At 39.3% G+C, this 21,010-nt stretch overlaps 3 protein-coding genes across 4 annotated transcripts in view; 1 reads left to right on the forward strand and 2 right to left on the reverse strand.

The window, feature by feature from the left end:
- Positions 1-2,690, forward strand: part of LOC134741664 (gamma-aminobutyric acid receptor alpha-like) — a 57,965-nt gene extending 55,275 nt beyond the window's left edge. For both annotated transcript variants that reach the window (XM_063674526.1, XM_063674527.1), the window contains 2 exons: positions 223-397; positions 1,679-2,690. In XM_063674526.1, coding sequence (XP_063530596.1) covers positions 223-397; positions 1,679-1,842 — 339 coding nt within the window. In that variant the 3' untranslated portion in view covers positions 1,843-2,690. The remainder of the gene's footprint in view (positions 1-222; positions 398-1,678) is intronic.
- A 2,466-nt stretch (positions 2,691-5,156) lies between these two features.
- On the reverse strand, positions 5,157-17,112 carry LOC134741450 (adenylate cyclase type 9). The gene is made up of 8 exons (XM_063674230.1): positions 16,975-17,112; positions 16,065-16,423; positions 14,912-15,927; positions 14,220-14,474; positions 13,533-13,874; positions 11,828-12,204; positions 9,422-9,586; positions 5,157-8,895 (listed from the first exon to the last, which is right to left on the reverse strand). Exons 2-8 carry the CDS (start codon positions 16,349-16,351, stop codon positions 7,069-7,071), a joined length of 4,269 nt encoding a protein of 1,422 aa, XP_063530300.1. The 5' UTR covers positions 16,352-16,423; positions 16,975-17,112; the 3' UTR covers positions 5,157-7,068.
- A 2,231-nt stretch (positions 17,113-19,343) lies between these two features.
- Positions 19,344-20,497, reverse strand: LOC134741451 (uncharacterized). The gene has a single exon (XM_063674231.1). The coding sequence runs from the start codon at positions 20,418-20,420 to the stop codon at positions 19,716-19,718; it is 705 nt and encodes a 234-aa protein (XP_063530301.1). The 5' UTR covers positions 20,421-20,497; the 3' UTR covers positions 19,344-19,715.
- Positions 20,498-21,010: the final 513 nt, after the last annotated feature.

Here is a 21,010-nt window from a genome sequence, read left to right on the forward strand (position 1 = left end):
TGCTCGCAACAGTAGCTAACCTTGATACAGGCATAGCCGATGCTTAATAGTGAATTAGTGATAAACGCTGAACCTCTCCTATTGCATCGAGCGTCATTTGGAAATTAGTAGTAGGAGTAGGACTTTGACTTTGTTGTACACATGTACCTACAGGCTACAGTATATGTAATTTTTCCAAACATAAGATACAAAGATAAACTTATTAACATTACCTATTTCCAGACTTTGTCTCTGCCGCAACAAAGCAACTGTCCCGCGGAAGCCGGCTCTGAGCCCGTGGTCCGACTGACCATGGAACGCACCACACAGACGGAGTCACGCGTGCCTCGCTGGCGGCAGCTGCTTTACTGCCTCGCCGGAGACGACCTTTACCGGAGGAAGCGGCAGGTCGAAGCTGGTGAGGACTTCCTTCTACCACCAAGCATCTATAAAAAACCGGCTAAGTGCGAGTCGGACTCGCCCACCGAGGGTTCCGTACTTTTTAGTATTTGTTGTTATAGCGGCAACAAAAATACATCATCTGTGAAAATTTCAACTGTCTAGCTATCACGGTTCATGAGATAGAGCCTGGTGACAGACTGACATACGGACAGACGGACAGCGGAGTCTTAGTAATAGGGTCCCGTTTTTACCCTCTGGGTACGGAACCCTAAAAAGCCTTACCTTTCCTTCCATCAAGTAACTATAGGTCTACCGCTTATCTCAGGCAGTTGGTAAGAGATCGCGATGTGATTTTTTAGTAGAAGGTAGCTGAGCAGTTTAGATCTGGAGGCACGGCAGTGCCCCCGCCAAGTCGAGCAAAACTAAAGAGGCACGGCCGTACCATCCTTTTCTCAGAGGCATTCAGGCCATTTTCAGCTTCCTGTAATTTTAAGCTGGCTAAAGCTAGAATCCTAAATTTTTATACAAATTGACTTCATACAGCCAAGCCTTCAACCAGTCCGTAGCTGACCATAATAACATCATACTAACCGCCTCAGTTAAAAAAAAGCATTACAAAAAAGGTAAACAATCTTGACGTGTCTTTTTAACCGACTTCAAGATTTTAAAAGGAGGAGGTTCTCAATTCGGTTGTATTTTTTTTTAATGTTTGTTACTCCATAACTCCGTCATTTCTGGACCGATTTTGTTTTTTTTTTATTGTAAGTATATACATACAGATTGGTCCCGTTTTTGTCAAAACGCAGTTCTGATGATGGGATCCATGAGGAATCGAGGGAACTCCTCAAATGTTAAAGGCTTACATATAGCACTCTTAAACAGATTTGTTACTGGTTCGAAACAAATGACAGCCCACAATAAAGACAAAAGCTTCGTCATGAGACTCAATTTACGGACAGGCAGACAGACATGACGAATCCATAAGGGTTCCGTTTTTTGTCATTTGGCTACGGAACCCTAAAAACGAACTATATTTGATAACCTGCCCGCGCAGCATGGTTCCCCTATCACTAGGTCCGTCACTTTCGCACTCACATACTAAGCGTGTGATAAGCGTACCGTGCTATGACCCGATTAACTTTGGATAGCAATGCATATAATGAAAACCTGACTGACTTTATTATCGCGGCCTGTAACCCAAGGCCCACTTCAGTAGTATATATGTACCTATATACCTATAATACCTATGATTGTGCTCAAAACACCAAAAGCTAACGCGGCATTTGTTTGCCCGTAGGAATGCGCGGCCACATCAACAGCGTGTCGCACATCGACCGCGCCGCTCGCGTACTCTTCCCGGCTTCGTTTGCGCTTCTCAACCTCTTTTACTGGCTCGTCTACGTGTTCTCCGCATCTGATTTCGCCTGGAGTGACAATCCCATCAACTCGCTGTCTCATTAAGAATAAAGGGGACGACGTCACGTAACCGTTTCTTCATATAAACGTGGTCCTCATATAACATTACCTATAGAAAATATTTTTACGCATAATACACGTATATAATATTATAATCTCATGACTTCGTTTGTTTTTTTAGATTTTTTTTAGTTATTTTAAGAGTTAGGACTACATTTGTATGGAAAAGCGTTCGTTCACTATGCTCTTAAAGAAAGGGCCTTGGCGGAAAACTCTTATTTTCGCCTAGCCCCCTATCCGCCAAGTCCGTCCCGTGCGAAAAGGAACTTCGTTCCAAAAAGTACCTAGACGTTTCGCGAACCTACCTAAACGTACCTATCACGGGTCCGTGACCAAATTTAATCTTAGGCGTCTTAGACCAAACCTGTTTTGCCAAATCGCGTTGGGATTGGGAATTAACTAGTTTAGAATAGTCTGTTTAGTGTAAAGGTGGGCATTCGGGTAATTTCGGAAATTACCGAAAATCATTTTCCGTTCTCACATTCCGTTGTAATCAATCCCTTTTCAGAATTGTACGCCACTTTTTAGTTTTTTTTTCCTTTCGGAATTACCCGAATACACTTCATATATATATATTTTATGTAGAATATATGTGTGAAAAACTCAGATATCATTTTAATTAAGCCTACCTATTGTACATTAACTGCGATCGTTTAAACAAATAAGATTTTAGATTGTTACCTAATGATAGTGCGACATAAAATAGTAGAAATTAAATAAAATGGAACAAAAAATTCCATACTATGTTGTTGCCATATTTAAGCATTTTAAGTCAAAAATGTGACAGTTACGTAGGAAGTGGCGCCCTCAATAATTTTCTACAATTTCTTGTCGGACTATACCTAGTAGCAATTAGTATAACGATAGGTATCTATATCAAATGTAGATCATTTTCAACTATATAATGTGAAGATAAGAGAAATAAATGACGTACCTATAACAAACCTACTTACACAAATTTTATTAATTAAATAATTTTATTTTTGCCTCTAATTTTGCAAATTAGTTTTCGATTGAGCAGAATGCGTGTTGCACGTCGGTCACTTCTGTTTGGTGCCAACTGCCAATGGAATTTTGACGACCGGTCTGGCCTAGTGGGTAGTGACCCTGCCTATGAAGCCGATGGCCTTTACCAGGTTCAAATCCTAGTAAAGGCCATTTATTTGTGTGATGAGCACGGATATTTGTTCCAGAGTCATGGGTGTTTTCTATGTATTTATATATTACTAGCGACCCGCCCCGGCTTCGCACGGGTAAGTTCAACTAATTTACACAAAACCTTTACAAATTATACATAATATAAACCTTCCTCCTGAATCACTATCTATTAAAAAAAACCGCATCAGACAGACATACAAACAGCGGAAAGTGACTGTTTTATACTATGTAGTGATACTAGCTGTTGCCCGCGATTTCGAACGCGTGGATTTGTATTTTGGTGGTTATGTAATGCCCTTTTACCAAGTTTCAACTTCTATCCCCTTTTTTACCCCCTTAGGGGTTGAATTATCAAAAATGTTAAAATAACTTTTTTTACGTTTTGGACGCCAATGACCGATATATCGGCAGTGCAGGTCCAACGCCAAGGACCGATTAATCCGTCACAGACCACAGAGCAACATAGACCTACGTGCATTCGCATAAAGTTCAATTTCAGTTTTGATAATTCGGTGACGTGGCGTCCAGTGACAGCTATTGTGTTTGACAAGGCGTCGAAAAGGTTAAATCTTATATTATGCCTTTCTAAGAAGTTTTAAAGCATTTGGAATGGATTCAAACTTTCAACCACTTTTCTTGTATTCTAATAATATGCCTTAATACAAAGATTCAAGTCCCGCGCTCACAAAAATGTTTGATCTCCTTACAAATTTTCAACCCCTTTTCGCCACTTTGGGGGAGGCATTTTCAAAAACGCTGAAATTACTTTTCTTGTATTCTAATAATATGCCTTTATACAAGGATTCAAGTCCCGCGTTCAAAAAAATCCCCTCCCCCCCCCAACTTTCAACCCCTTTTTCACCACCTTAGGGGATGAATTTTCAAAAACGCTGAAATTAGTTTTCTCTTTTTACTAAAGTACCTTTTTACAAAATTTCACTCCTAACTTAAAATAAAACTTGAACCCCATACAAACTTTCATCCCCTTTTTAACACCCTTAGGGGTGGAATTTCTCAAAATCGCTTCTTATCTCTATCGTTTGTAGTTTCGGCTCTGCGTTGATGAATCAGTCGTATCTGTCATATTTATTTACATTATTGGCAAGTTCTATTCACGACTTTAAATAAATCGTTGTCAACACAGCCTTATTGAGCTTACTGTGGGACTTAGTCAATTTGTGTAGTAATGTCCTATAAAATTGATTTATGTATTTATTATTGTTAAATGGAACATGGTATTCATCAAACTAATCTGCTAATGGATACCATAAAAGAAATACGAACGAATTAAATTATTTTCTTATGAAAATATTTTTAATTTGTGTTTTTACAAGTAGTCACACTACTATTTAAACATCTTAGGTAATAAGACGTTTAATCCAATAATTCACACTAACGTAACTTTAGGTACTAGAACAAGACCTTTAAGTACGTTCGTACGTACGTAAGTACGTTAGGTCATAAAGTAATTATGTTAGGTAGCGTCCGTGGGTAGAGTCATAAGAGCAAAGTCCTTGAAAGTATCTTTCGCAGAGATAAATTAAGGCTCTCAATTAATAACAAGACTGTGGTTGATCAAACAGGCTAACTCTTTAATTACCGCGGGTGGCAGCTGTGTTGTCTCAAACTCTGCGCCAAAATATATAAAGCAAAACAATTAACTTTATCATAGCGGATCTTTATGTTGACAATGTTGACATTGCCCAATGAGTTCCGCTTAGGTCCGCGTTAATTAGAACGTGTACATTTTTCAACAATTTTGTAAGGTTTTTTAGAGTATTGAAAATATACGAAGAAATGAAACCACTTATACACACACACACACACACACACACGCGCGCACACGCACACGCACACGCACCCGCACCCGCACGCGCACGCACGCACGCACGCACGCACGCACGCACACACACACACACACACACACACACACACACACACACACACACACACACACACACACACACACACACACACACACACACACACACACACACAAACAATACTTATGTTTTGTATGTTTTTTTATAAAAATCGTAGAATATATTTTTTTGGAAAGTTCAATCTACCAGACACCAAGTTAGTTCCGTAATGAAAGGTGAGGTTATAAGTAATACGAAAGATTAAATGATATCTTTTATTATTTTACGATGTTTGACTGGAAATCATGTATATAAAGAAAAAAGTTTTCCTTCAATATTATAGTCAATTAGTCATATATATCAATTTTCACGTATCACAAGAAGGTTTTTACTTATAAATATAGCAGTACATCTTCGAATTTGTAATGTACCAAGAGCAAATATAATAATATTACCGAAGAGGTAATAACATTTAAAGAGAGCTAATTGCGTCTAATAATCCAGTTTTGGTCCAACATTCAGTAAAAATACCGTCCCCTCTGAAAAAATCCATTCTACAAATTATTCGTTTCCCTAGTAGAAAATAGACATTCTAAGGCAATATCATAAATACAAGTGGAATGTACAGTCAAGGCTTTCATCATAAGTTTAAATAACTCTTACAAGTTATGTAATGAGAAGACACGCGGTTGTAAAAATTTCGCTTTAGAATATCTTTTTCGGGCAATATACATAAGTATAAGTACATCTCATCGTACTTGACATACACAATTACACAAAAAACTCATTACCGAAGTCACAAACCGTCTTCGGATATCATATGTACGTAAATACACTTTTATGGCAATAAACGCAGCAACCCTGTGCATTATTGAAATTGTGCTAGTTGATTGTAATATATTAATCACTAAATATTAAGTTACTTGAATAATCGTATTATTGAATATATAGAACATGCTTCTACTTTTGAAACAGGGCGAGCCAAAGCTAAGGCATTGCACATCGACGGATAATTTGCTACTAATTTTACAATATTACTCTCTAAGCTAGAGGAAAACGTTATTAGCTTCGGAACGGCGTACATTTTACATAAACAATCTAAATCGGATTTAAGTACGACATGATACATCGACACGGCTAACAGTCAGGTTTTACCCACAACCCATACCATTCGTTGCCATTATATTACGCATTCGTAGTTCAGTTAACACGATTTTCATCTTATTAATAGGTACAAATCATTTAGCTACCCTTTGGAAGAATTGTTAATATTCCTCATTAATAATTAACTACGGTCAAATACATATGACGGGTAAATAATATTTAGTCAGATGTACAGTAATTTCATAGTGGACTAGAGCACTGGTCACAGATTAGAGAATGCGGCAAGGAGATTTATTTCACTCCACACAAACATGCGTCACACACGCTGCCACTCAACACGCTAACACCTAAAACCCACACACGATCCTGCGTGCCTGCTAAAGTGAGAAACTAACATAGTAATTAATAATATTACCATCTCTCTCTAGCAGGGCTGCCTCCCGCTATAGTATGACTGCAAGCAGGGTAGTGAGTGCTGGGTTTAAGCCAAATAACAATAAATTAATAGCCTTTATACATTTGGAGTATTTCTTTAAGCCATTATATCACGTAATGCACAAAATAAATAAGCGGACCATACACAGGCTTTTAAAACAAAAGTTCTTTCTTCTGTTCCCAAAAGTTAAGCACACTTTCTGATTGAGAGTTGTACGACCAAACCGACGTAATTTTGGCCTGTACCAAAATTATGGATAATTGTTTCACCAATGTTCAGAACATGCGGGAACAGAAAAATCCAATCCAATAGGGAATATTACGCAAAACTCTGCGTAGAGGGCGTCACTAGCACAATCACAGGGTCTGCCGCGAAACACGAAAATCGGAAGTTTGGTTTCTACCTCTCTATCACTTGCATGTTCGATCGATAGAGAGGCAGATAACAAAAGTTACTCTATGATTTAGTATGTGCACTATGCTACACTCTGGCGGCAGAACATTGCAGTAATACTCCCTATTAGAACCTAAATTTGTGCATGACCCAAGCATCTCTTAAACTGTAACCTCATTACGTTACCTACGTAGTAACAAATATATAATTAAATCACAGATTCTACTTTCCATTATAAATAGTTTGTTTCACCTAGAGTTATTTTTTTCTGACTAAGAGATATACGTTCATATCGTCTTTGCCTTTCACGTACACGCTGCCGCGCTGTTCGAACTCGTAGATGGGTGACAAGACGGGGATGCACGCCTCGCCCACTTGGATACGCTTCACGACTCCCGTCGAGTCCATCCGAGACGCGATGTTCACCGCGTCGCCCCAAATGTCATAGTACAATTTGGTAGTGCCGATAACCCCAGCCGTAACATCCCCAAAGTTATATCCGATCCGAAGAATGAAATCGAACTCTAGCAAATCTTGATTAAAGTTGTCTACAACTTTCTGCATTTCTAAAGCAAAGTCCATCAGCTGGTAGAGATGATCGTGCGAGCCGCGGGAAGAGTGCCTCAAGTCTGGATTGAGTCCGCTAGCCGCCATAAACGTGCTCCCGATAGTTTTGATCTTTTCCACGTGCCTAAACTCCGGTCTCTCTAATAGCTCGTCGAAATCCGCGATTAGCTCGTTCAGAACTCTAAGGTATTCCTTTCCCTTTAAGTAGGACTCGTCGTACATTTCATTGAAATTGACTATGCTAGCGAAGATAATACCGACGTCCTTGTGGTTTTCAGAATACTTGGCGGTGTTCTTGAGCTGGTCGGCGACGTGGCGCGGGATGATGTTGTGGAGGAGCCAGTCCGCTTGGTTTCGCATGTTCTGAACCCTCTGCTTATCCCGGTTGGCTACAACGTTGCTGTAGAAACTGAGGCGATAGCTGATCTCAAACTCTCTATTGAGAAACCATACCAGCATCAGCAGCAAAACTATGTCTAAATAAAGCTCCGTTAAATGCATCTTGTGCAGCATGCTTTCGCCGGTCTCGGTACTGTTCTCTAACCAGTCGTCAGGATAGTCATTGGTTGCGTTTAATGAGGTATTATAAGTAGCGGCTAGTACTGAAGGCCGCATAATATCAGCGTCTAAATATTGAGTATTTACTTCGTGACATCCGAGCACGGCGAGGAACAGGAAGAGGCCAGCATATACAGTCACCAAAGTGTTCTTCACCAGCCAGTTCATTTGGGTGAAATTACAAAAGTGGACTATGCTAATGCACAACAGATACACGTAAAAGGACTGCTCTCCTTTCAGAATGGGCATCGTCGTGTAATTACAGGAGAAATTTATTAAAATAGCCAGAATCGGCAGGCTGATTAGCAGCCCGCCCGATAAATGCCACGGGAACCAATCCGTTAATTTCCTAAATATCTTCACGGACCGCCGGATGTTGACCGTGACGGGAGGGTTCCCTTTCGTCTTCCATTTCAAGTAGTGTCGGTAGACGCAGCAGGATATCGTTATAGCCTCTATGGCAGTGAAGAGCGCGAACCACCCGATCCACTGTCTCCACGCGTGATACAAAACAAATATCGAAACGGAAACGGCTAAGAAGATTATAGCAGAAACAAGAATATCTAAAGCGGTGTTAAATCTTGAAGTGGTCAGAGTCGGAGGGAAATCCTCGCAATCGTCGCTTCGGTGCGCTTTGTCGCGATATTGCGCCTCTATCTCTGGCGCCTTGAAGAAGAGAGTGAATCTGTTGAGGGGCGGTTGGACGAAGTAGTTGATGCCCGACCTGGCGTTGTCCTGCACGCAGCGGATGAGCTGCAGGTCGGACTGCTTGCGCAGCTTCTGCAAGGAGTGCACCTGCTGGTCGTTGAGCGGCGGCGGCAGGCGCGCCCCCCGCGCCCCCCGCGCCCCCCCGGAGGGCTCGTTGAGCGAGGACTGCGAGGACGTGTAGTAGCCGGACACGCGGTGCTGCATCATGTCGTGCTGCGACACCGGTATCGCCGTGTGGTTCAGGGCAAATATCTGAAATTATAATTCACTCATTCTCTTCTCTCAACATGTTTTTCTTTTTGGTTTAATTTGGACTATATTTTTTGTAGGCTCGGAAATATCCGAGTTAAATGTAACATCGTAATGTAAGATCGACCCTCGGTTGCACAAATAAAAAGGGTTAAAATGTTTTACTTTCATTACTCCGAAAATATAGGTATACAGTTTAAAATTTTGCCAGTGACGTCGCTCGGCTATATCACTAGCTATTTTATACTTTAAAATTATACTTCCATGGTATTCAGGGTAACGATACACAACTGAAATTATATGAAAATTAGACGTTTTCGTGATTATCTTCTTTAACCTAGTAAGGTTTTGGTAAGTCTGTCTTTGCAAATATAATTTAGTTTCTATGTTAATTTTTTCTTGGTATTTGCCCTTGATTACAATGTGTAACAAATCAATATAACAACTACAATTTTGAGTTAGCCCCCTCTTAAAACAAACATAGCGTGCGTTTGGTGGCCGTCGGGTAAGAGCGAGTGAAAATGGGTACCTGCTGCTGTATACTAGACCGGCGGCTGGTGCTCCGTATGCCGCTGTCCTTGCGGCTGTTGACGGACGGGCACAGGCTGACGGAGTCCTCCTGCCGGTTGCGCAAGCACGCGCGCAGCTCCCCTTGCGTGGCCAGCGTCGAGCTGCGCGCGCGGCACACGGGGATCTAAAACATAACCCGCGTCTAGAAATGTACATAATGCTACCCCCCTATTGTTGTAATTTTTCGTGAAAATTTTTTTGCTCTATTAGGCGCAAGCGAGGCTTAGGGGCAGTTGCACCAACAACAATTAACAGACTGATTAACGTCAAGCAGCAGAGAACTATGAAACTTTCCATACAATAAAATTTAGCGAACGGTAAAACGGTGACAGACGGTTTGGTTTTTTGTCAATATAAGATATAACCACGGCCAGTCACAAGTTGTTAAGCGGGCCAGATGCCCGTCGGTTGCACAAAACTATCTGTCACCGTTAAAACGTTCGCTAAATTTTATTGTTATGCCGGCTGTACACAGTCCAACCTAATCGAAGAAGGGTGAGACGAGTATAAGAACGAGACGAGGAGGGAGCAGTATGTACACTAAAGTCGTCGTCAATATAACTTGCAAACAATGTAAACAAACCGTTTTACTCTCATTACTTCGTAATCTCGCTCTTTAATAGGACAACTATGACCTTATCAATAGTCTATATACTTAAATATTTTATTTATACAAATTAAGTGTTAATAATTAATATTTCAACGAAAATAACCTTCGTAAATATGTTGGTTATGTGTCAAACGCTAACAAAATCTGTCATATTTGTTTACATTGTTTGCAAGTTCTATTGACGACGACTTTAGGCTTGTGTAGTGCATGTACTAAAGTCAAAGACACTATTCCGTCCGTTGTACTAGACCGAACTATTCCATAATCTAATGATCCAGCTCTAAGTACATTTTAGTACACTACACGGGAAACGGAACGGGAGCGAGAAGTGGCATTGACAGCAAAACGATCCGAGTCATAAGACCGAACTAACGCCGAGCGCGTGCGACGACGCCCGAACGTCTCTCAGCTAATATGATTGAGACAGCACACTCCATTGCAACTGCCCGGGAGTAAGCGAGTTTATTTTATTTTATTATACTACTTTACAAAACGTCCGCGCAAACCATTCCGTTGCATTATTGTGCTCAGTTTCTCTCGGTGTACTACTGTACTATATGTACTAAAAGACAGAACTAGTACATTTGTGAGATTGTACTAGTTTGGAGCGATCTTTTCAGTGAACGAGCACGCACAACTCTATTGTACATTGTACACACTCGGTCTCGGTCTGCCTCGGAGTCTCTCGATGAGTGTGTACAGCCGGCATAAGGGAAATTTCATAGTTCACTACTGAGCGACGTTTAAATATCAGTATGTCAAGTGTGGTAATTGCAACATTCTCTTAATATCTTAACAGCAGTTGTGTTGATTTAGAACACCTCACCCGCTGAAATAGCTACTTCTGCTCCGAAATGTACTTCGAACAGATAATGAATGTACGTCGTACAAAACCGATGACGAATCGAGATTGAGAGCTCATTGCTCTGACACATGGCTCATTTGGCTCTAGGGTTGACAAGTAAAATACGCTTCTCCCAGCCTCAATCCACCAACAAGGAGAGAGAAGTAATGATACAAGCGCATGGCAGATATGAATTGTTTATGTAGGTACTCGTTGCTTCTATCATAGAGAAATATAAGTGAAGAAACAGTGATAACTCCATACATCAGTTTTCTTACCAAAACGCGCTTTATTTCGTAGTCGACATCTAGCGTCGAGTAGCGGAACTCTCAGTACTGCTACTCGACACTAGATGTCGAATGTGTCGCGACTGACGAAAAGTGTATTGTTCAACAATTTACAACTAATATTAAAAGCAGAAGGAGTTGAAAATAGAGTTTCGGTTACTCTGGTTATAATATTAGCTGAAAATCGTTGAGCATTAGACTTTTTGTTTGCCGCGACATCTATATTGTCGAGTAGCAGTACTACGAGTTCCGCTACTTGACGCTAGATGTCGACTACGAAATAAAGCGTGAAACCTGATGTATGGAGTTACCACTCTTCCTTTACTTATATTTCTCTGTTTCTATGAGTATCGTTGCTAACCGACGATATTACAACAGGAGGCCTAGCCAAGGTGACAATTTTTCGCAGAGAAACGAAACGCTAGCTGTCTATCGCACTAATATGGGAGAGTGATAGAGAGACAATAGCGTTTCGTTTCGCTTTCTGCAAACGATTGTCATCTTGGCTAGGCTCCCACTTGAACGTACCTATAGAAAGATAGCAACGTAATAGCATTTTGTCAAGTTTATATGTACCTGATCTTAGCAAAAGTACCCAAGCGAATATAGTTAAGTTCAACTTACGTCAATATTAGTAGGCCTTCCGCACTGCGATCTATAGCTGCTACTTCTCGCGAACGGCGACATGTTACTCCTTGACTGGCTCAGGTACGACCGAATATCGATGATCTCCTTCTCAAACGACACCATGTCGGGATTCACCGGCGTGTTGAGCTTGCTGCTGGTCGGCCTGGCCTTAGTGTCCTGAACCTCTATCACTATAGGCACTTGCTGGTAACCGTTGCTCGACGGCGCGTCGCCGCACGATAGTAAATTAAATGTTTTGTCGGCATCATTTAATTCTTGCTTTTTTATTGCGTGCAATGGGGTATCGGAATGTTTTCTTAAGAATTTAGACACCTTCCAATTCTTCAACTTACTCGCGTACTTGCCGTAACTTCCTTAAAAGAGTTAAAGAAAATGTTTGTAGGTATACCCGACTGATTATATATTATAATATTATATACGTTACGGTAATGCCTAATTTATGGAACTAAATAATATAATAAGCGTCTGTTTGTTACAATTGGTTTCGCTATATAAATAGATAGATAAGGTCTATCGAATTTACGGGCATACACACTGGTTTAATATTTTTATGCATAACAGCATGCCATACTCGTTACTGAGACAAATTGGGTCTGAGACAAACTCGACACTCTGGGTTTCTGAATGACCCAAAGAAAACAGACATACAAACATTCATAAATATCACATATGTAATCGAAAATCTTAGCAATTACTTCTGGTTCATGCGATTAGGTCAATATGTTGAAATTTGGGCATCAACTTAAGGTTTGGCTTTATCCATAACGGCGGCGTGTTATGACAATTAATTATCGAATAACCGCTTATCTTATTGACACCTGAACTATTTGAACTCTCAGTTAGAATATAAGCACGTGTATTTCAATTTGATTGTATTGACAACGTAACGATTCGCCTGTCATGATAAACACAACCTTAATGGTTTAGCTTTACGGTTTACATTTGAAGACATAATACCTAAGTGTAACGATAGAGTTGATCTCGAGCAGTTTATTCGCAATAATGTTCGTCCATGGACTTGGCTTGGAAACGTTTGAAGTCCTTCACCTCTATGACACGCGCTACGATAGTGCGTGCGGCTGCAAGTGTTTACTAAATGGCAACATGGCTTTGTAAATTAGTGATTCTATTTTTAACACCCATCACTCAAATCTTGTAAACAAAGCTTATCAATGAAATAAGTTCATTTTTTCATCTATGTTTGTATAGAGTATAGAATCACCTTTGGAGAGTCATCATTCTTATCAGAGCCTTGGTCTGATACAATGACTTTTTGCTTTGCTCGGGTTAAATTTATATCGTGTTAGCTGTAGAGGCTGCCCCTGTGGGATTCAGTCAAGTTTCATTTCCATTCCCAGGGTTTTCGAAATAATATACTTAATAGTTTAGCCAGTTACTTTCGAACTTATAACACCGGTTATGGAAAAACACACCAAGCAAGCACACGAAACCGATATACCTAATGACAATATTTACAGAATGTGTTCCGAAATATAATCTGAGTTTGTTCGACTATAACAGCGTATCACGACCGCGCCGTGATAATATTATTCTATGACTGTATATTGACTTATTTCAAATATATGATTTAATATCTGATATATGCCGACGTCGCTTGCACTTTTGGAAAATGAAAAATGTTAGGAAACGGAAGGATCGACTAAACATAATTTCAACTTACCTATAGACGTAGGACTTTTAGATGAGCTGTCGGTTCTCTCCGGAAACCCTTTCTCCCTTTTTTCATCCATTTCGTCGGAGTCCAATATACTGGGCAGCGAACTAGCCTTAGCACGGAAATGGAAGGGTGCTGGCGACAGATAGTTGTCCGATTTCCGAGCGTCATTAAAGCCTTGCGGAGATTGGGGGGAGCGCGGGGGTTGCATGAAAGAAAGGACGGACTGAGGGGATGCTGCGGGGGATATAATGAAGCGCAAGTTGACGGGGTTGGAGGGCGGGAGGCACTGCTCGTGGTCATACGGTGAGCTCAGCTGACGGCCCTCTATGAAGTATGTTTTATGACCTGGACATACACAATATGTATTGTCAAAATTTGCTACTCAAAATGCATCAAGTTTATGTACTTAGACCTTATACAGCTATAAAACTATGAAAACGGATTATATCGCGTATATTGAATTTATAATTCATCCCGACGTTTCGAACTCTTTACAGCGTTCGTGGTCAACGGGTGACAGCTATGTTAGACACAAAATATGCGAAGTGAGAAGCTGTTACAAACAATGAAGAATTGTGGCCCAGTTAAGTGTAATAACCGTTATTTAACATCGTTAAACTTTATCTTGACGCGATTATAATTAAGACATCACAATGGAGACATTAAAATGCACTTAGGGATAATAATTACCAAATACTTCCTCGCCTTCTTCGAGAACATACGAGCCTCCGAGAAACCTGGTGGTCTCTTCAGAGACATGTACTCGTCCGGGTTTGCCGGAGGACTCCATCTTGTTGGCGAAGGAGACGTCGTTGCTCCAGACGTCGAACTTAAACCGGCGGGTGCCCACGATCCCGCACAGCACCGTGCCTGTGTGCACGCCCACTCTCATGTTGATGCCCTCCCCGCGCTCTCTGTCGAATTCTTGGATAGCATCTATCATACCTACAAAATTAATGACACATTCACCTATCCATTTTCTGCAACTGCCAATGAAGTGGACTAAGTGGTACAAAGAAATCATATATGTACAACTGTGAATATTTTATATACTTACTACTACTATTATTATTTACTACTATTACTAATATACATTATGAGTTTTTTGACGAATTATATTTTAGGGCGTCAATCTCGCGTATAATTTGTCAATTTTTTTTATATGTAAGGTGTGCAACTGCAAACGTATTTAAAAAGTCGAATCGAACATTAGTCGGTAGGTCATGATTACTCATGATTCAAAATATGTAAGGCAGTATCTTACTAGATTAGTTAGCTCGCAGATCGGCAGTTTTACGCGGCCATTTTTTATTTTAGAACATATTAGCGATACGACTGCCTTGTTGTAAACAACCGCGTCATGTGTCTGTGATTGTACATACCTATCCCCATCTCTACGCAGCATGTGGCGTGGTCCGGGCGCGGCTCCGGGCAGCCCGACACGCAATAATAACAGTCCCCTAGCGTCGAGATCTTCTCGCAGCCGTGTATCTGACACAGCTCATCAAACTTCTCAAACAAATCATTCAATATATTTACTAACTCTTCAGCACCTTTGTTACTGGACATTCTCGTAAAACCGACAATATCAGCGAATAAAATACTGACATTGTCCATACAGCTCATGTTAAATGGTCGGAACAGTGACTTAATATCTCCTGCTGCAGGATTAGAAGACCTCGCATTGAGTGGATCATGATGATTCTTCACATTAGGCTCTGATTCTAAAACTTGCTCCTCCATCAGGCAGCTCGCAAGCTTTGGAGGCATGACTGAATGTATCATTTTCTCTTTCAACTGCTTCTCCATTTCTAGCTGCCTTCGCACCAACAGACTCTGGCCTACTTTCATAAACGTACCCCGCATTCTGACAAATGTCATTAAATATATATGTATTCCGATAATGTGCACACACATCTGCAGCAGGACCCTCACAAATAGCCCGGGACCTTGCCATTCCTGTTCAGTCAGATGCAACACAATGTTCAACACTTCAAAAACAATTGAATATAAAATCCCAGTGATAACACAGGCAAAAAGTGGTAGAGGTGTAAGTGTGTATATAATTAAAAGGATTTCTATGCACATGATGAAGTGTCCTGATTGGCTGATGTCGGCCGAGCGGGGAGGCAGCCCATGCGTCTGCACCTGTGTGGTGAGCGTCACAAGTGACAGGCTAAGAGTGCACAGCGCTAGGGCCATAACCAAGGATATCTTGAATGTATACCCCTTGTATACATTAGTAAATGTGACATACAACATGACAGATGTTATCAACAGGACTCCAGCAAATATAGAACACAGAAATGGCCATTTCACTGTCATGCCGTTCAAACCCAGGACCACAAAGTAGATAAACCATGATATAGAAAATATCAAAATGTATAAAAGTGCAAATCTGAAATTAAAAGAAAAACAACATTTTTGGTGAGGAAACATTTAAAAATTAGAAGCCATAACATTTAGAAATGGGTTCTCATCTCATGCATTTGTTTATTTTACACCAAAATATTTTAACTGATATCTGAAACTCACCTGAATCGTAATCTTATTTGTCTAAAGGAACTATGTCTATATTGGCCTTCAAGTATTTTGGAATCAAATCTGGGATTCCACCATGTACCCGGGGCGGCCCTTTCAAAGGCAATGGGGATGGTGAGCCCACAGCAGTTGGTTGTAGGGCTATTGTGTGCGAGGTATGCCTGCACATGAGGCGCCAGTCTAATTTGTGCATCTTCTCCCTCTGAGCACTCTGCCTCATGCTTCAGGTCAGACTTCTCCGAGCCATCACTGCAGTTGACACACCCGCTTGGGGCACTCATTGTGTATATCGCAAGTGTTTCATGCTATCCATTGTCCTATCATACCAGAGTAGGGCCTGCCCATATTGAAATCTACAAAATGATAACTGATTTTAGTAGGCTAGTATAACCAGCGTGAACTCCAAAAAGTGTATATCTACTTACAATTATTTTAATTTCTAAGTTTAATGTTTCTTCACAGCATAAACCTAGATATATTTTGTCCATATCCAAAATTGGCATTTTTGAGTACTATTATAGGAGTGAGATTTTAATGTAATAAGGACAAAAAAGCACTCAATGTCAAATGTAAGTGATGCCGATCTTAAATCAGAACACATAACATCCGATAATAACTAAATTACTCTCGTGCATTCTAATTATAAAAGCTGGCAAGATTTGTTTGTAAAATAAACATAATCTGGACTTCATCGTTTGTGCGTTTACATCCTTTTAAGAAAGAGAATCGGTGCATATGAGGGATGAGATAATCAGTATTTCCTACGATAATTATAACGAAATCGCTGTGAACAAAGTTAAGGCACTGATTCGAATGCATAAAATCAAGGTTATCACTAACTAATACATAAACTCTTAAAAATATGTCACTGATTTTTGCATTAGTAATCATAAAACTAACATACGTTTCAAATCCAGTCTATCATTTCACTAAATTAAAATCAGCAATGAAAAACAAAACTTCACTCTAAAAGCTGAAAATCCTGAGCCTGCGACGGCTGCGACCACCGACCACACACCACACCACAGACAAAAATCTAGTAAATCTACTGTTTTATTGAACTGACGTTGACATTTGCTTTTGCTAAGACACTGTTCAAGACAAGGTTTAGAATTGTTTAGCATCAGAATAATACGTATATAGTTTGTCAAAGGACTGTCGCATTTCAAACATAGACAGAGAGAATGATACTATCTTTGTCTTACACAAGTACACGCACCCAAAAGAAAAGGATGTGTAGTTTTTTTGACTAAAAGGTACGATCTGGCAACACTGCTCGAATTACCTCGCCGTCCTCGCCCCGCGACACCAGATTGACGGCCGCTCAGTACTATTTTTTTTTAAGCAACACACTATTACGCATGACGCGTGTACAGACGTGCCGTTCACACATAGAAACGCAAGTGATTTTTGACAAAGAGCATATAATCACTACGTTCTAATTTTTGATGTATAGCGTGTCCGCCCTAGAACGTAGTGATTATATGCTCTTTGCCCTGTGGTTGTAGCCCAACTGGTATGAGCTGAACCGAATATTCGTATTGGGCAAAGTCCATATTTGACCCATCTCTAATTCAGTTCTTTAAAATATGCCACAAACTTTCGGATAAACTGTGAGCATTTTTCCTAGTTTTTCAAGTTATAAAATTGCCTTAAGCATCCATATTCCAGCCTTTGATTTTGACGGGTGCAAGTTATTTTTCTCAAACATGCAATACAATGAATGTGCATTTCATATTTTCGTCAGAACTCATATTAAATAACACAATCAACAACGCACAATAATTGTTAATATGTCTCACAACAGTTTAAATTCGATGAACGCACAATAAATCCAATAAAACAGAATTACTTAGTTTACAGAATGAAAAATGTTCAACTTTGCCTCCAAATTCCAAAACAAAGTTAATTATGGTTTTCAGCACTGTTTCTCGTCTCAATTCACCCCTTAGGCGGCAGACAATTAGAGGCTGAAATAAAATAAAAAAACACTTTTATCAAATGTGTATTCAACAAAATAGAGCCATTAACACCATACTTGATCATACTTATATGTAATATAAAAATACAGGTAATTATGTAAAAAGCAAGTTTGAATAGATTAGTAAATAACTCCTTAGGGCTTAAATTAATACACTTTGCTAAATTTAGTCATCCTAATTAGACTGCTTAGGATAGAAAGGACGCTCCTGATTACACTGTTCTAAATTTAGTCACAACAGTTCTAAATTTAGACACGTCCGCCCGCCGAGGTTAGGTGTGCTAGGCGACTAAATATTATTACACCTATCCTACCTAACTAGGATGCTAAATCATTCAGCTTGTCAGAAACCATCCTTGCTCCTAATTAGAATATCCTTACTCGCTAAACGCGATTACACTACTAATTTTGGATTCTAAATCATTTAAAATCCTAAATTAAGCAAAGTATAATAAGCCCTTTAGAAACATTACCACTCACAAAGTAATACAAAAATACTCTAATAATTTATTCGTTAGCACACATATATAGAAAAAAAAGCAAAAGCTAATAAAGTATAGCTAGTAGAATATTAGAAATAAAAAAACAATAATTATTATAAAAATGCACAAATTTCTTGAAGCAAATGCGTGCACATTAGCATTACATTCTGATAAGAACTCAGAGGCTCAGTATTATTCTGTAGTAAATGATGATCTGCTAGTTGGTCTGCCTGATAAAATATTATAAAATAACTATATTTAACATACCTACTTTATATTTTTGCTCAACCATCACAGAATTTGTTGCAAGATCATATACCTATATAACTTTATTACCTACTAATATCCTCAACTCTCAATAACATCCAACATTATACTGTATTGCTTAGTTTTATGTCTAAAGCTTTTATGATATGAATTTGGATGGCAGCCTGGCAGGTTTCTGATCAGCAGTTCATTAAGGGTATCAAATTTTTAATTTCACTAATTGTTACATATTTGTCATTTGAACCAACCTAACAATTTTCTCCTATTATATAATAGGAGAATTTTCTCCTATTAATAAAGTAAGACAGATTTTTTACAAAATTTTAACCTTTTGGACGCCAATGACCGATATATACGCACCGTAGGTTGAACGCCAAAGACAGATTAATCAGTCATAGACCACATGCATATGCATAAAGTTCAATTTAAGTTTTGACACTTCGGTGACGTGGCGTCTGGATGACAGCTTTTGTGTTTGACACGGCGTCGAAAAGGTTAATGCAATTTGACAGCACTTTTTATATAACTAACATTGGCCATAAATTCTGGTACCTACAATATTTAACATTTATATAAAATTTTATATTATAATTAGTACAACCAATTATGTAGCTACTTGATTATTTTACCTACTATCACAATACAATTTTAGTAATATCATAAAAGGAAGACAAAATATTGTAATAATTGAGTCTGCAACTTAACACCTATAGACCAAAAATATTTGCTAGTCTTTTCATTTTAAATTTGTTAACATCAATAAGGCACATTATGAAGCACCACAATAAATTCAAATTATGTTAACTAAATTAACAACTTAATGTTCATAATCATAGTATTTTGTTAAACAATTAACCCATGAATTTACAAGCTATATCAGCAAAAGACAAAATTTATTCAAAATGTTCTTCAAGTTTAGTCATTATACATCCCATCAAGTAAAAAGTCCATCCTTTTATAATGCCTATTCTTCCAGGCTTCTTGTCCTCTCTTTATAGTCATGTAGCCCAGCACGGCAAGCAAAGGTACTACAAGTATTGCTATTACAATAGGCATTATCATCCCTGGATGGCTGCCTGCCTTGTTAGTCTCGATTTTGGATGCCCCATCACTTATTCCGGGATGAGATGTTTTATCTGCAACTATGCTGCTTTCTTCTTCATATTTTAAAACTGTGGGCTTATGAGGGGCCTTAGTTGATGATGGAGGAGGCACTGCTGTTGTTGTATTTGTAAGCTTAGTTACGATAGTACTTTTCTGAATAACAACAGGAGATTTAGTTGAAATTTCCTTTACGTACGGAATTACCGGAGCACCTGTTCTGCCCACGACGTGTCCTCTAGTTTTAGTAGAAGTATCTCCAAACTCCTCAGACGGCATCTTAGATAATAAAATACCATCATTTTCTTTTAATAACGATGGATTTCGCGGCGTAACTACAATATTACCACCACCTTCGATGGGCAAAGACATTTCTTTCCTAGTGCTGTTGTCTTCTTTTTGTAACAAGTTTTTAGGTGCACTTGTTGTGGTATTGTGGACAGATTCGATTTTAGACACAGTCTCATTTATTCCTATGGCTATAAATAGGATAAGAAAACTTAATCGACACAAAACCATCTTCGTAAACAAAAAATCCAAGAAACTAGGCTCAAAAGTTTTGATTTTAGTATATGTTCCATAAGTAAATTTACTGTGTTGCGGTCGAGTCCGTGACGTTGATGCCAATGCCAAATGCCAAGTTGAATCAAAGAGTATATAAGTTGAATCTCAAATCTCAACCAGACGTGTCAATGTCAAATTAATTTCTAAACAAATAACTTTTGCTAGTATATTGAGTTGAGCGTTTACAGCATTAACTCAAACACTTGGCCTGGCCCATTTCTCGACCGTACCAATAATGCGCAGCCCAATATTTGAAAGCCAAAGGACCAAAGAGTAGTATAATATATAGGAGAAAGAGAGCCCCAAAGAAAAGTATCAAAGGACTCAAATGAGGGCTAACGCGTATGAATTCGCCGCTAGGGGCGCTAGTGTAGATGGTGGTCTTTTCCATAGTTCGAAATGTCAAATGTCACTTGTCACTTAAATGACTGACAGCTTTTCTATAGTCTTTTGGACCACCATCAACAGAGGCGCCAACTGGTGAGCAAAAAAACGATAGCCCTCATTAGTGGACGCGTATTATGGGGTCGTACATTATTGCCCTG

This window comes from Cydia strobilella, chromosome 5, assembly GCF_947568885.1.
Source record: "Cydia strobilella chromosome 5, ilCydStro3.1, whole genome shotgun sequence".
In the NCBI taxonomy this organism is placed as follows: domain Eukaryota; kingdom Metazoa; phylum Arthropoda; class Insecta; order Lepidoptera; family Tortricidae; genus Cydia; species Cydia strobilella.

Coding starts and splice junctions, on each gene's coding strand:
- LOC134741450 (XM_063674230.1), bottom strand. CDS start 16,351: ATGAGTGCCCCAAGCGGGTGTGTCAACTGCAGTGATGGCTCGGAGAAG. Junction 15,928..16,064: donor CAAATAAGATTACGATTCAG/GTGAGTTTCAGA, acceptor TTTTAATTTCAG/ATTTGCACTTTTATACATTT. Junction 13,875..14,219: donor AGAAGGCGAGGAAGTATTTG/GTAATTATTATC, acceptor GTGTATGTCCAG/GTCATAAAACATACTTCATA.
- LOC134741451 (XM_063674231.1), bottom strand. CDS start 20,420: ATGGTTTTGTGTCGATTAAGTTTTCTTATCCTATTTATAGCCATAGGA.